Here is a 17,348-nt window from a genome sequence, read left to right as displayed (position 1 = left end):
AAAATTAACAATCTATAGTATAAAATTAACAATCTATAGTATAAAATACACATAACACGTGGTTACTTAACGTTAGCAACAAATTATGTTAAGTAATCGAAACTTTAAAGCTACATCATAAATTCTAAAATCGCGGCCCATATTATCAATTAATGCATTTGGAGTAAGGTATAGCCAAGGTTGTAATAAACATTTATGTAATAAAGACCTGTTTCTCTAAAAATAAATTATCTATAATCATAACAAATATATTATGTGTCAAGAACTATCTATACTAAAGTTAAAAATTGCGTTATTAAATCTCGACAGACGTGGGAATTCTACGTGACAAAAGTATTTTCGGCTGCCTGAAAAGCTTGAGGCTTAAATTGATCTCAATATCGGCATTAAGTTTCTCTAAAAACTAATAAATTAATCTGTAATCGTAATAACCATTCCGTAAAAACTATGTATGTAAGTAGAGTGTACATTAAAAGTATCGCATTAGAAAATTTCGACAAACGTCTGGGGTAGGACATCCACATCAAGTGTTCGGCTATAAGTAAACAAAAAAAGGATCCTGTCGATCCTATCCCTGATGTGTCACGATCAATCGTATCACTTGCGCGTGAGTAGGTACATTTGGGTAAAAGTACTCTTGGAAATAGGTATCACCATCAGTAATTCATTGTGCGTTGACCCAGGGTTTACTTCTTCTTAGCCTTCTTCTTCTTGGATACCTTGAACGGTCCAAGCTGCTTCCTAACGAGTATTCCTCTCCACCAAGCTTGGACCATGATGGCACAACGAGTCATATCGCTGATATACTTCTGAGCTTCTGCGCGTTTGCGTTTGAATTCGGTCCAATCCCACATTTGTTTGTTATGCAATGATATCTGTAAAAGAATAGTGTGAGGCGGATTGCACTAGAATATCAAATAACTAATACTCGACCAAATTAAAAAAACGCGTGATGCGAATAAAGCTTCATACTTGACAGGGTTTTTTTGATTTGGTCGGGTATTATATCGCACTGCTATTACAATAGTGTTATAACTCAAAATATGTGAAATTCAAGATTATACCATCGTTAAACGTAAAATTTGATTCTTTACACGTCAATAAAACCGTCGTTAGAATATTGTAAAAAACAACTAAAAGATATCTATTTAACTACTTAACTCAAAATGAGACACGCCTTATGTGAGCTAGTTCTGGCCGAAAGTCTTTATTCAAAAATATGAAATTATTTTTTCTCTTTTATTTTTAAATATATATATATTTGGCAAGTAGGAAATAACCTATACATAAATTTACACAGATCTTTCACGGGGAGCGAGTAATCGAAATCGAATTCCTTTTTCGTCGATTCTGAGAAAATACACTTTCTCGAGTTAATACACTACTTTATTAAGAGTGCGACATAAGTGACAGTAATTATTTTGGATGGATGGAAGGAGAACGGGAGTGAAAGGAGTAAGGTCCAAACGATAGTTTTCTACAAAAAAATTAACATGGCATGAGCGATCCTAGAATTTCATTTGCGGCAATGTAGAAATATGTTAAGGCGAAGTATTTGAATGCAAGCCTACATTTTAAAAAGTGAGGTGTAGTGGATCGCCACTCGCATCCCGCAATCCGCGCGCTTAAAATTAATATGAATATTATAAGAACGGACGGAGAAATATTGACACAAATCCGATGTTGACAAACGCCCGATGGCGACCGACGGCGCAGCGGGCGTCGCGACGTGTCGTTAAACCGCTGGGCGGTTTTCAAGTTTTGGGATAAATATAAATTTAACTTAATAATAACCATCTTCAGTCCAGGCTGAAGTTGAAAACCAAGATGTAGCAGGTTCTCAGTAGTACATAAAGAGAAATATCTCCATACAAAAATTATGTGCAGAATGAGATATTTATAATTCGTTGTAGACTTTTAAAGGTAAAGTAAATCCTACCGTCCAACAAATTAGTACATTCTTTAGACTTTAGACAATAATCCTTAGGTTTATCTTGTATTTTTATAAGGCCGTTATTTAATAGTAAATACCTAAACCATTTGATCTAGGAAAACCAGTTTTTCCCGCTTGTCCTCCGATGATTCGCCTCAACCTCCAGCCGTACCAACTGTAGTCACAATGGGAAAAGCGCTAAACGCCCAATGGTTATAATGGCCATATACATATAATACTACCTGCCCCCGTAGCATGGCTACGCATGATAGTCGCGACCTAAATTAGATCTGATTGAGACAGCCAATAGCGCGCGCTTATCTCAATTTTATCGCGCGTGTCGCGACAAGCATGCATAACCATGCTACGGGGGCTGGTGCCCATATTTTTCTAAGTACCATATGGCCATATACATATAATAAAAGAAGCCGTCAAGCGGTCGGCTTTGCGAACGGTCGCTAGTAATGTGCCGAAACATAGATATTGTACAATATTTGCTCAATTATTATTTATGTCGCCGCAAATGAAATCCCACCACATTAATATTTGCTCGAATCCAATTACCTGCGTTCGGACATAAATTTATTAAAATCTTTTATATAAAATGCACTTTAACAAACTACAATACTTATTTATCTCTAGGTACAGTCAAGAGCAAATCAATCTTAACGTAAGCGGCATAGAGATGGATATAAGTCTTAAGTGTCAAGCTTGACGTGCTCTTGACGCTGTACCTAAATGTTTCAAACAAGTTTAGCAACCTTTACACACAAATTATCAAAAGTTTTGTACACAAAAACTATCCCCAATCACTGGGCCAGTCCAGGAACTGCTGCTAGAATGAATATCTCTCAAATTGTAAGTAAAATAAGTAACGTGCAAAAGTTTCATACGTTTATATAAAGCAAAGTGACTGTTTACATTATATTTTTAAATAATAATATAGAAAAATCCTGACTACTAACATAAATAAAAGCAAAATATAAAACAAACGATTTTGAAATTGAAATTAGATTTAGATTCGAACTCCAGACTTTTAGTATTTACTATACTTTGGACGAAAAGGACACTAGACCATACCTTTGTATGTGTGTAACTAAGTTTCAAGCAGAAATTATATGTACATACTCCTGGACACATAATTCGAGCCACCTCGCATTTTTGTCGTAAAGGGTTAGAATACAAAAATAGTGTTATCCTAAAAGTTTTCCCCCGGTTTTGCAAATCCAAATTCGCAACAAGGACTTATGGAAAAACGTTTAGTATACTAGTTTCAAAATTACACAATAGTTTTTGATCAAAACACAAACACTGAAAATGCTTGGTGGCTCGAATTGTGTGTCCAGAAGTGTATAATTATTTATATCTAATTGAAAGATTGTAGTGAAAAGTTACATGAATATTAAATGTATTATGAATTCCTACTTTTGCGTTTACAATAAAGTATAACTTTTGGCTGCCAATTTTGCAAAAATCGAAAAACTATTATTTCGCCTTACCAACGCCATCTAGTGGCCATTAGATTACATAAAACCGGGACAAATTACTATAACGACGCCACGTCTAGAAATATTCACATCCCTTATCCGTCTTAGCACAATGTGGTGATCTATGGTCCAAAAGGCTAAAATCGGTTGAGGATGAACATTTTTTACCCCTTTTAGAAGAACAATAACATAAACTCACCGTGTCTTCTAGACGTATTCGCGTATTCAACCTATCCAGATATTCGTTCCTCTTTACCTGTATCTTTAGGTCTATAATTTCCGAGTCTTTATCGTACTTGTCCATCCAATCTTCTATTTCATCCAAGGTATCCTACAAATGAAATTATTTTCTGTAGACTTGTACTATACCAAAAACATTACGGACTAAACTTTTCAGTGTCCAAGTGAGTAAATTCACGCGGTTTTCATTTAGTCACTGTTGTACCTACTACTCGGCCATTCTCACATTTTGATGTTCTCAGCATAATTACCGTAGCCATTTCGGTGTCCTCTGCCTAATTACCGTAGCCATTTTCATAGCTTAATATACCCAATAACATTGAAATATGAACAACTTTAAGCTTAACTATCAATATGTATATATTGTTATATATATTGTTTCATGTTGGTGGAAATTCGTAAATGGCATTGGATTACTCATATTTAAGTAAACTATAATTGTATTATTTGTCCGTGAATTTTCCTAAAATGCTTAAATAAATCAAAGTGTAAATGACATTCGAATAGACAACGTAGTTTTCGAGTTATTAAGAAACAAATATTTTATGGAAACGGTAATTAGATCGGATTACCGTAGTAATTAGAAAGTCCAAACATTTTTAAGAAAAATGTCTGACACAGATGTGATGGCTGTATTTCTAGTGATATTTAGTGCCATTCAAGATTTTTTGATATAAATTTTAAATTGAGTTTTTAATATTTGGTTAGTGGTAATGATTAAAAATTACTCCAATACTTTCTTATGATTAATCACAGCTGTTACAAGAACAGTGTAATAATTTAGATTTTGATTATTTCTGCCGACAAAAACCTCAGCGCCCAGTTACACGAGGCGAAAGTTCTCGGGCGGCCGCCGCGCGGTGATCGCCCAAGTACCACGTCTTCACGTCCACATTAATTGGATATAATAAGCGAGAACACTGAAATGGCTACCTGTAATTAGGCTCAGAACACCGAATGTGAGAATGGCCGTATTCTGGTACATAGTACAGGTAATTCCTTAAAATATGGTGCAGCATTAAAAATTAAATTAAATTTATTGAAAGTGAATCATTCTTTCGCGGCGAATAGAAACAGTCTCACATGACCAACTTATCACAAGTAAACGTGGCATAGGTGTAATTTTTATCTAGTTTTAAATGGCAATAAATTTCTTCGGTACAAATTTTCCTGATAGTATTTCACAATCAATTTATTTGTGAAAACACGTGTTGTATAGAAGCTGACATTGTACGTACAATAAGTATAGTTTCAGTGTCCGGTCAAATATTAGGCACACAAATATTGAGGGTATATTATACATTGACTCACTTGCACTTCAACAGACTAAACACAGTGTAACAATTTTTTTAAATAATATCACGTAGATTTAATAAGTCAATCAGTAATGTAAATTTTAATGATATTAATTAGAAAATGTGCCTAAATGTCAGAATAATAATTATTTGAATAGCGTCAAGATAAAGATAGCGCCTAAAAATTAGATAATGAATTTAGAGATTTGTCGTCATTTCGTAAATAATAATTATAACGTAATGGACATTTTTAGAGAAATTTAGTTTTTACCATATCTGGAATTAGCGAAACAAGATCTATAACGCTCTGTTAGCTGTTTATATGTTATTTAGATATCTCTTTTATCATTATTAATACAAGATTGAACACTAAGAAAAAAAATCCTTCGATCCAACTGATCTGGATTCGAACCAACGTCTTCCAGCAACGTGTCAGACGATATGCCAACTAAGCCACGGAACGAACTAGCAGACGTTATGAATTGTTTTATGTGCTTGTTGCAGATCTTTTTTCCTGGTTTTTAACGACTTTTTGCCGTAGCGCCATCTGTGACAAATCTATTTCTTTACTCAGCCAGGTATCTTTACAGCTACCAGTCGCTAACTAGAGATGTAGCTTTAATAATTCAAATTTTTAAGTTTATTGAATGTCACAATGTTTGATAATTTCACAAACATTGTTGCATATCATGCTGATCAAACGTCGTGACATTCAATCATCGAGTAAAATAACCTGAAATAGAGACGAAATGTCATTTATTTTGTTTGAAAACTATTCTGCCATATCATTACGGTGAATTCTAAACAATTGACGGGTGTCGTCAATTGTCAATTCGACCAGTTTAACTTGAACTTTGCTATAATGGACGAAAATTGAAAAATTACTCAATATTTAATTACCGAAGAAATGTGACTCCGTTTGATTTGTAATTAGATGTTTTGCTGTAATTCCCACACCACCGAATGGAACAGCTCCCATAGTAAAACATTATCTTTATTACAATAAAATGTAGACCATTTTTGGAATACGAGACGACGTACACAACACAGGTCAGTTGTTAGCGTTGTACTATTTCAACTTTCTAATTTGTGACTTCAGTACAAACGAGAGTTGATATTTAAAAGTGATATAAGACCAATTTGCCTGATGAGTTGCCAGGGATGGATGGCCCTTATTTCGTTTCTGTTTCTGGTTATAAACAAAATCAGCATAATTGAGCTTTTTCAAAACTCTTTAGGTACCAATACCTCGAAAGTTACCAATGCAAATGCATTACTTATGATAAGGAAGACAGTGTAGGTGGTGCATTTTATTATACTACAAATTTTCTAGGACGATCCCTGTGACACTTCACAATATTCTCTATAATATAACCTTGTAACGAAGTCTACTAATTTACGTATATAAAATGCGTGTTTTTATAAATCTCAACTATTTTTATAAGTCTCGCTTTTAAGTGAATATCTTTTGTTTAAGCAAGTACATAAAATTAAAGTAAAAGTAACACCAAATTAGTGACAAATGCCCAGAGAAACATTTTTTTTTCAAAAATGATTTTAAATTTACGACGACATACAAAAGTTACTACATTAGACTGCATTTGCTAGAGATGAGGTATAACGATAAAAAAATTTCGATAATTTATTGAATAAATATATAACGTCGGGGAAAGTGCAAATTCACGTCTGTAGTATTGGTAAAAGGCACGTATCTGCACCAAACCAAATTTCACAGAAGACGGACTTAACGTTATTAATTTGTTATTTCAATGGCTACGACTTTCATTTTTGTACAGAAAGCATTAATTTATGTTGTCTACGGACTGATGACAGTAGAGTCCCTGTAAATCACGCTAATTTGGTTGCTGATTGTTATTGTATCATAAACAAAGACTGCGTTTACATTTAATTTATTTCTTCTCCGGTACCTGTACTTATTCCATAGAAATAACGGATCGGATACCAGAAATAAAATAAATATTATTTATACACAATTCATGGGAGTCCTTTATTTAAAAACTCAATTGTTATGTTTTTTTTAATCCGTAATATTATGCAAGGCTGTATAAGAGAGAACCTTTGCTTCAAAAATCTATCGACTTTACCTCATCCCTGTGAAAACATCAAATGAAGTGTCACAGGGATCATACTAGAAAATTTGTAGTATAGTGAATGAGGTTTTTCTCAGTCGTTTTTTTCTTTCGATAAATTATTTTACATTTTTGGTGCTGCCGTATTAACAATAACCAGCAAGGTATCGACGTAATGAATCTCGCTATTAGAGCACTCATTAACTTACTTTTATAGTGATATTCACAAGCGACTCTATTTCAGTATGTACAATTAGTTCCTTTTCGAACCGGTTCCTGTAATAATGAATGTTGTCTTTGAACACATCTTCGTCCAACGATACAGTTTTGATATGTTGCTCTGTGCGAGCTCGCTCCCAGTTTGTCACGTATCTGCTTCGAGTCTCTCCTATTAGAGATGTATCCTACGAATTGAAAAAAAAATATTTTAGGTAAATTCGGAGTTGCACTAGTATAGGTGATAAGCAAAAAGGAGGAAGTGTATTGGCCTGGCTATATGGTTGAGCTTTACTGCAAAACCCAGGCTTGCGCGTGAAAAAGTACATACGAGTTTATCTCGTGCAAGTCGTGTGTAAGTATCAATTTCCCATAAATAGCGCACAAGTCGACATTCTGTCGTCCACTAACCAAAACGCGGCTAAGTGACAAATGGTCAAATATCCGTTTTAGATAGAAAAAAAATAGAGCACAAAATTGTGAAGTCAGTCAAAATTAGTTAATGTGTTCGATTTATCGGAACCTACCCTAACGATGCATAGCTGAAATATCATCAAACAATTTCCATATTATAGAACTGGATTATGGTTTTTTTATGATACGTTTTAGTGAGCGGACGGCAGATATATCGAAAGTATTTTGTACTTGACTTGCGCATCTCGATCGTATAGAGAACCATAAGGGAGTCACCACATTTATCTACACGTAATCGCATTAAGCCGGTTAGAAAAAGTTACATGTTCATGATATAACAACGAAATGTGCAAAGTTTTTTTTCGCTTTTATTGTTCTTTTCAACCACTATCCACCCAATGCTGAGTGCCAATTCACGCCATTCCTTCCGGTTTTGTGCCTTTCTCATCCAATTTTTCCCCACCACTTTGACAAGGTCGCCAGTTCAGCACATTGGTTGCCTACCTACGCTTCTGTACCCTTCTCTGGGTCTCCAATCAAGTACCCTTTTTTTTCCATCTTTGGCGTTGTCTACGGCTTATATGGCCTGCCCATTTCTTCTTCCTGCTTGCTAACACCTCGGCTATGTTGATAGGATTTGTTCTTCTCCGAATGTCTGTGTTCTCGAGTCGATCTCGGAAAGTGATACTCAACATAACCGTTCCATACTCTCTGGGAGACGCTGGGAGTAGCTATTGCACTGTCTGTCTTGTCAGCGTCTATAACTGAGCTCCGTAGCCCATGACTGCTCTTATTCCATGGACGTAACGCTTTTTTCGATCGGCTCAAGTCGATTCCGCGTTAATAAGTCTGGTGACTCCCTAATAACCTAAGCCGTGGCGCGGATCGACCTAGTTTTTAATTTCACTCGATACTCTTTTGCACCTAAACACGATTTTGTTACAGTCAAGGAAAATCATGAGCAGGCCTAATACAGTTTTAATAAGTAGGTTAAAGTGCGTACTTCAATACTTTTTTCAAGTTTGTCCAATTTGGCATCTGTTTCGTAAATAGTGGACTTATTTTGTATAGTTAACTGTCTCAAATAGCGTCTGAGGTCCTTTATACTCCTGTGAAAAGAACACCTCTATATTATCACTACCACGGTTGTCTACTGTATCATCTTTATCAATTTTATCATCATATTTAAAATTGGTACTAACGATTTATATTTAACGGCGTCGGTCTGCAATTTCGCGTAGTACTTTTTACGTTCAATGATCTCCTGGTTTTTATCAATTATTGGATTGTAGTTCCCACTTAATATAAGGTCCTTGTATGTGGCGCCCAATACTTCAATGAGGAGCATTCTAAAGTCAAACATAAGCTTTCTAATAAATAACTATAAAATAAAGTAACAAAATATGTTTCAATGTTAACTAACGCTTCTAAATTAAGCTCATAATACGTATTCTAATTAAAAACAACACGTCTTGGTCATATTTGCACGCAAAATTCATTTGTGATACGTTAAAAAAATACCAGCCATCTTGCGACGTCCGCCATTTTGAAATTAAGGTTACGTCTTCTTGTCTATGATAGTAGGTATATTATATGAAATTTATTTAACTTTTCATCTATTCAATTAAATTCATATGCGTCATATTATATTATAATAGAACGAAGATAGCCGAACGGGGAACTATTAAATTAGTTACAGACCTGTCTTTGTTCATTTTAACAACCTTAAATTCATAGCTGTTGAGGCTTCGATCGCCTATGGTATCCAACTCATCGGCAGGAGGCAAATTCACACCGAATTTCTTCTTAAGAAGCGTTTCCATGTCTATCATGATCGTCATTATCTTGGCAGATATGTTCGAGTCACCTAGAAAAAAAGCAATCTAAATATTCACTATTTAAAATTTCTTAGTTCAACACTAGGTCTTAAGCAAAAAAAAAAGGAAATAGTAGATGGGTTTCACTACCGTCAAAAATAATGAACAAGATTTTATACTGACAGCGGATTTAGTACACAGAAAAATGAATGACGTGTTGCCAGATTTTCTTATATTTTATGTAAATTAGGAGGTGACGAGCTGACGAACTACTTAACAGGAGGTAGTCGTAGTTAAGTGTTGTATTATTTCGAATTGAAGGGGCAAAGAACTATGAAATTAAAGTAGTGGAGAATCACAAAGTACACAACACTTTTATATAGGTATTAAAAAGGAATGTGAAAATGTTAAGAGTGTAGTAGAGTAGAGTGAGTGACCTAATGTAAATAGAAGAAGATGAAGTCACGGAGTTGGAGACCTCTGCCCGCAAAAGCAAGAGTTCAAGGACAGAGGTGGAGGACTGGACTGAAGAGCAGCGAGATTGCTGGCGGGACAGCGGTAGTACTACAGCGAAGTTGATGACGAGACTGCGGTTGTAGTGCAACAGCAGTATTATAGCCGCGAGTTACATTCAGAGGTGGCATCTTGAAGTATCTTGAGTGTACTTGCATTTTCTGGAGCGTCCACTATTGAAGCGACGCTCAAAATCTTTTGCAGCATCGGAGATTTGTTTGAACTCACAGAAAACTCACAGAGTTACAGCTCGCTCTAGTCATTATCCGGCTTTATGGATTACAATGTATTTACTTCCACATAATTGTCCAATTTCGTTCGATTTGTTTGCATCAATTGTATTTTACATATTACTACTAATATTATTATTTTGTAATTGTGATGTTATGCTTGAGTACTATCCACTTATTACTATTGTGTTTGGATATTGGTCTGTAAGCAGCATGTAATAATATTGTAAAATAAATAAATTGGTAAGCAAATTGATAAGGAGTTGCCAATGCATCGAGAGACCTGTTTACACGATTTTTGAAGAACCCATGTCACAGTGCAAAGTAAACGGTTCACGAGAGAGCCTATTCCACACCTTTTAGAATGCCAGGCGTACATGTATATGTAAATATACTATATCGTTAATTATTGTTGGATAATAATAACACAGTCTAACCAATATTAAACTGTGACAATATGGTGTTTCTATTTATACGCTTAAAATTTTGCCGTTGGCAGACTATGTCTGCCGTTTTGATTAGCTTTGCTCTAACCTCATACGTTCGAAGAGATAGCTCTTTTTCACATTAGTTTTAAATTGTTTATGTCGGGAAGTGAGTGTGCTTACAGCTCCGCCACCAATGTGGAGATTTGGTATTGGACTTAGAATCGTCCGCTTAGCGGTGGCAACCGCTAGTTGTGCAACGCGCCACTGGAAGCGAGCGTGCCTACAGTTCCGGTACCTACCTGGAAAATAGGGAGGGTACTGTACGTGCACCCGGGGGCAGCTATTCCAAGGCACTAGCCTCTCGAGAACCGGATGAAGTCAAGTGACAGAGGTCTGTGACAACCCTGTACACTGGCTGATCTGGGGTCAGAACCTGAACCTATAAAGGTCCTGTGCGCGCAGAGGTTATAGTGCCCTTCTCGTATACCCTAAGGGTACAGAGGGTCACTATAATGAAAACTAATGTAGAAAGATATGGAGCTGTTTTTGTGTGTTTGTGTTGTGAGCAATAAAGTGTATGTCTTCCTATCTATAAAGGACTCTTTGTAAATAAAACGACGGTGCAGAGAAAGTTCGTCTGCCATGCAAGGGAGTATAGGCTGTAAATACCGTACCCAGTAAGCGAATTCCCAATACGATGTCTTCGAGCACGGTAGCAAACAAAGCAGCCGTGAGATGTTTTAGACTGCAATATAATTATGAAACAATGTTAATTATAATAAATGGGTTGATAATAGTAATTTATAACTAATAGTATTTATAAACACTTTATAAGTTCAAGTACTCAAAATTAATATAATTTCATTTAAAAAAATAGTGAAGATACCGAAAAGAAACTGTACTGTTAGCGCCCAGTTACACAAGGCGAAAGTTTCCGCGCAGCCGCCGCGCGGTTGCCGCCCAGTTACCACGCCTATGTACATTAATGGCGAATATGAATTCTATTTACTAGGCAACGACATTTAAATACCTCTGAATCATACAGCCGCGCGGGCGCTGCCCGGCCGCACGGTGTTTCGTGTAGAACAAGCTAGCTGGACAATATTGACATTAACATTTCCCAGAAAGGTTAATTACGGTAAGTAGGATATTAGTTGCTAATCACATCGGTAAGTATGATTTTTGCACTAATGACATAGATCATTAGTAATAAGCATATGTATTAAGACAACTAGAAAAAAAGCATAAAATGAGATACATTTTTGCTCTTGATATGATAACGTATCCCGAGTTGATTTTAAAAGTTGTGTATATTTAAAGTGATGGATTCAGTAACCAAGGGTAAGTGTTATTTTTTAGTACCATTATATTCGAAAAGCAATAAGGCATTTAATAGTAAATGTCTCTCAAAGTTGTTAAAGTAACTTTTTTTTACATTTTTCAAATTCAAAAGACTAAAAGTAAAAATCCCCCCTTCTCCCTGGATCGATATTTTTTCCTGTGATAGGTACGGTCTTCTAGTTTATTATTCAAGTAGAATTTCTTGCTCGAAAAGTGCCCTTTTTTTATTATCTTTTTTTTTGCAGAAAGCAGTTTCACTGTCTCAAAGAGGGGCTTTTTTGAAGAATGGGTGAAACACTCAAAAAATGACCGTAAGTCAATTGGTTAATTATGTACACATTGTGCTAATTTATATTTATTGTAAGATAATTATAACCTATTTATTACCTAAATAAAATATTATGTTCTTTCTAATACGCATTTCAATGTCTAAAGTACCTGTTTTAGTAGATTCTGGAGATTTTTAACAGTAGAAATGTTGATAGTTGCACTTAGCAGAGGCATTCGAAACGAATTGCAACCGAAAATAATTTTGTCCAGCTAGCTTGTTCTACACGAAACAGAGTGGGCCGCTGTGTAGGTTAACTTCAAACCAAGCTCGCCCGACGCTCATTTAAGTTCAAAGATAAAAGCTAAAACGAGTTACTGAACAATAAAGAATATTGACAAAATTAATCATATTTGTTATGAATTTGTTCAAATCATAATTGTATGAAAAAACTGTGATTTCGGATGACGCAGACGCAGGGTCATTTGCAAAATACCAACACTTATTGTTTAAATTAGCACGAAAATAAAATAATAGTACCTAATAGAAAAATTAGGTGACATTGATCTACGTGAGGTCGATATAAAATGTGTTTTTTGAAAATGGAGAAAACGGAATTTCGAGTTAATAAATATCCCGTTTCTCATCCACAATCAGAACATCAAAACTTGACGAATTATGCTACAAACTATTGCCGCACCCCTCGTCTTCGCTAAATTTAACCCCATTTGACATTTTTATCAGATTTTTTTACCGATTTGCATCGGTAAAAATGCAAACTAAACTACACTAATGTTTTCGGTAGTTTAGTAAATAACGAAGTAATATTAATATTTTGAATAAACTTATTTTTAATTTATTTTCTGGAGCTTAAGGCTCAACTCACACTGGCGCAGAGTCGAAGCGTCGCGACGCGTCATGTTTTTCGCCTATAACATATTAATCTCTACTTTCCCAATATTAAGGTACAAATTTGTGTTATGCAAATATGTTACTTGTTACTTGGGCGCAATGAGGCGTTAGACGCCGACCACACCGTGATCCGGGCGCACTAATCGTCGCGCGTTGTAGTTTAAAAAAACAGGACGCAACGCGACGCTTCGACTCTCCGCCAGTGTGAGTTGAGCCTAAAAGCTTCGGACAGTAAGTAAAGTAATAAACTACCCTTAAAATGTATGTCAATATAGACTCTGGAAGGGTAAAACGTCTAACGTGCATTTGAAAAATAATAGGGGAGAGTTCCGAGCTCCAAAACAATAATACTAATTAAGCTCAGGCTTGGTTTATAAAAACAAAATTTATAGTCATAGGTAGGTATTTTATTTGGCTACACGTACATTATAGCATAATCTTCATAAACGAATACAAAAGGTGGTTGTTGCAAAATTACCAAATGGGAAAAAAGCGGTATTATCAAACTGGTCTGATAGTATTGTGCACAGGTCTGATAAAATAAATTCACATGATATAAATACAAAAACAAATTTTGAAGTTCGCATATACTCCTGTGTATTAATAAGAATCTAGAATATTATCTTTTACAGCAAGATAATCGAATACTACAATGTTAATAATAAATAAAGTATAGATCGGTGAACAACATTTGCCTTCTTTGTGCTTATTTTCTTAAAAAATTGGTGAACTTGGTAGCTAGCTAGATCTTTGAATGAAATAATAAAGATAAGCAAAAATTTCAGAAAAATTTCAAAAATTTCAAATATAACTGAAGACGTAAACATCTTCAGTTATATTTGGTAACTTTTCCCTCTGAAATTTTTGCTTATCTTTATTATTTCGACATTTTCTAATGTACGCATTTTCCACAAACCTATCCTTCTCACTGTTTACGTTGCTATTTGAAACTTTCCTCTTAACAGGTTATTCTTTAGCTTCGTTTCTTCTTTTCTACTCCCTCTTCCATTCAATATGTTAGCCAAACAAAATTTTCATAGTTTAAAATTCCGTGCCCAAATCTGATAATACCGTGCTCTAAGCGCGGAATTGTCAAACAATAATCCTGCTTTCAAACCACAAAATAGTATAAAATAACAAACTATATTTTCTAAATGATTTTGAATATCAATTCTACATTATTTTAACCTTTCAAATACGTTAAAATAATTACTTAAAATAAGAATGTAATGTAGCTTACCTCTTAACACCCGTAAAATTATATTGAATAAGTGTGAAAACTTACAGTATGCATCGTCTTCGAATGACCGCTCAGAATGAAATGGTAGCGTGCATGCGGGGGGTGCTATGTGTCAGGCTATGATACTGGGCACTGTTAACTGTAAGTAGCGTCTAGTTATAGAGATATGCAGAGGCGCGAAATTATCATCCAGGCGATAATACCCAACTCTCCCCTACAGGAAAGCGATTTAGAGTTTTTTTTTAACAAAAAACATATCATAACACGTCATTTTACTTGTTATATGGAAAAGCTGAAAGTTTCTGGTTTTCCACATAACAAATAAAATTGGAGTTCTTTAAAAAATTACTTTAAATCGCTCTCCTGTAATATTTTCCAAATGCACGTTAGACGTTTCGCCTTTCCAGTGTCGCCATTATTACTTACAGATGCTCCGACTGTGACATTTCTTCGTATGAAGTTTCCTTAAACATATGCAATACAGGTTACTTTTATGCAATAAAATGGTTAACGGTTTGGTTAATAAATAAACGTATTACTGGCCGGAGACTGCTAGTGAAGCTTTTTTAAAGCAAGATTTTCAACTTCCTGTATCCTTTACAAGGAGTTGAAAATCTTGGTATGAAAATCCTTCGCTAAATTTTAAATAGCGCACTTTGTAAAAAAAATAATAATACTAATAAGAAATAATTGTAATTGCAAAAATAATTTATCATAGTATGTCATCTTCCACCGTCGAGTTACAAGACAAATAAAACATCATGGTGAAGTTCGACCACTGTATAGGGAATTTTAGACTCGTGGTTATTGATGTTGAATTTTCAGTTGCGCTGCATTTGCCGGGAAAAGTTGCGATTCGGTGCGGTCTGGAAAATTCTGGGAAAGACGAGACCTTCGACTCTATCGGTAATAATTAAAATTCACTAATTGTGGCTGCGAAAGAGGCGCGCGCATGCCACGACAGTGACGCTGCAACTGCGCTTCTAAATAATGTATGAAATGAGTAGTAGTGGTAGTCGTAGTTGATGGCGCCCTATTTCCAAAGTAGATTTCCAATATTTATAAGCTTATAAATAAAAATGGAATGGAATAATGATCGTATCAAAGCATAATATTTTAATGAACTTCTATTAACTCAAATTTTAAAATAAAAAAAATATTTATGAAAAATTTTCTTCGTTTTTATAGTGAGCACTCTAAAAACAAAAGGCATTAATACAGTTTTAGATAGAGGGGACCTGATTTTATTATTCAGTTCCCACACTACAGTGTTGCCATATCCATTGTAGCCAGAAAAATAGTGTCGGTTTAGTAGATTTTTTAATATAGTTTAAATTAAGTGATTTAAGTTTCAAAAGTCTCGGTATTCCCGAACGTCAGAATTGAATCTCGAAAATGCCAAAAAATCGCCGAAACTCTTTAAATTTCTGAACGAGATTTCCGGGATGAATATAAATAGTGTTGAGAAGGTCTAATAGAAACCGTATTGCGTAATTGGAGGGTTCTACATCGTCAATAGGTCTCTTAAGATTTAAATATACATGCATTGTAGTTGGCATGTTTGCGCCTGGCATGCCCGCTACAGGCCTTTCGAATTTATACTCAAGCTAGTGGCCTTACATTTGCCTACGGGCAATCAATACATTACAGACAAATTGCATCCCTCATGGGTGAATGGCATAAGTGGAGTTACGTCAAAAACGTTTATTACTCTATTAGATGCAGAAAAATATAACCCACATCGTCTCCAATTCTTGTAAGTCTATTGAACAATATTGTAGATAGAGTTACGAGAATTAGCGAGATGACGGTTATATTTTTCTATATCTAATGAAGCAATAAACATTTTTGACGTAACTCTACTTATGCCATTCTTCCATGAAGGGTGCGATATGTACCAATGACCTTTAAAAGAAGAATATTGAGGAAATAGCTGCGACAGATTTCAACATCAACCCAATAATACGTTCACTGCTGGTCCTTGGTCTCCTCTCAGGCGAGTGTTTAGGCCGTAGTCTGCGACACTGTTCCTGAGCGGGTCTTCATTCGTTTTCCGAGAGTTGTGAATCTTCTCCCGACGCGCAGGTCTCATCACTATGTTTTTCTTCACCGAGAAGTTTATGACACATTTTTTATAATGCTGTGATATTGTCGCAGTTTTGCAACAATGTAGTTATGAAATCATTGTCGATTATCCCAATATAAGTATCCTCATTACTTGGGCTTTGATCAATTCAGCACGTCGGGCTTCTTCCTGAGGCTTTGCTGTAACTATAGTACCTAATAGCGTAATATTAAGTTGCTAATTTAATTATAAAATCAGCTTACCAAATGGGCCGTACAGGACCGGTTTTTGTCGGGTGCTGAGAACACTTGCGAATCGCGTAGTTTCTCTAATGAAGTTCTAATACCACCTACTTGAGTAGACATTTTCGTTATGAACAATGCTCTTACTTATAAAAAAACTATAGCATTAATGAAAACGAACGAAATAATGGGAAAAAAATCATGAACTGGTTTTAGAAAACAAAGTCTTTTCAAAAATGGTTTCATTGTGTCTCCACATTGTGTCACATTCTATTTTTTCTTTATCTTTGAATCTTGTTCTTTCCGCCAAGGAAAAGGCTAACTTCATGTGTCATGCCCGGAACAAAAGAAGCGTGTTCACATCTTCAAGGAATCTAATAAGGAGATTATATATTTTTTTAAGAACAATACTTATTATATTTTTTTTCCATCCTCTAAGCCTATACAGAAAAAAATATCATTGGTGTTTAGTATATAGGTACCCACTAAATCTATGGGTGTTTAATACCATGTAACACGATTTTTATTTCTGGGTTATCGATGTCATTTTCCAATTGGTTCTAAAATAAAAACATGAAAAAACTTCATTTCCCTGAAAAAACTTTGCTTGTGTGGTC

The 17,348-nt window shown here is 35.1% G+C and overlaps 1 protein-coding gene across 1 annotated transcript; it reads right to left on the bottom strand.

The window, feature by feature from the left end:
* Window positions 1-6: 6 nt before the first annotated feature.
* On the bottom strand, window positions 7-16,965 carry LOC113226601 (dynein regulatory complex protein 9-like). The gene is made up of 9 exons (XM_026459302.1): window positions 16,753-16,965; window positions 14,851-14,888; window positions 11,338-11,408; window positions 9,377-9,542; window positions 8,878-9,024; window positions 8,679-8,784; window positions 7,255-7,449; window positions 3,620-3,751; window positions 7-875 (listed from the first exon to the last, which is right to left on the bottom strand). Exons 1-9 carry the CDS (start codon window positions 16,852-16,854, stop codon window positions 687-689), a joined length of 1,146 nt encoding a protein of 381 aa, XP_026315087.1. The 5' UTR covers window positions 16,855-16,965; the 3' UTR covers window positions 7-686.
* Between the last annotated feature and the right edge of the window lie 383 nt (window positions 16,966-17,348).

Source organism: Hyposmocoma kahamanoa, unplaced genomic scaffold, assembly GCF_003589595.1.
Source record: "Hyposmocoma kahamanoa isolate Upper Pololo Valley unplaced genomic scaffold, ASM358959v1 192, whole genome shotgun sequence".
NCBI lineage: Eukaryota > Metazoa > Arthropoda > Insecta > Lepidoptera > Cosmopterigidae > Hyposmocoma > Hyposmocoma kahamanoa.
This window is presented reverse-complemented; position numbering and strand designations above follow the sequence as displayed.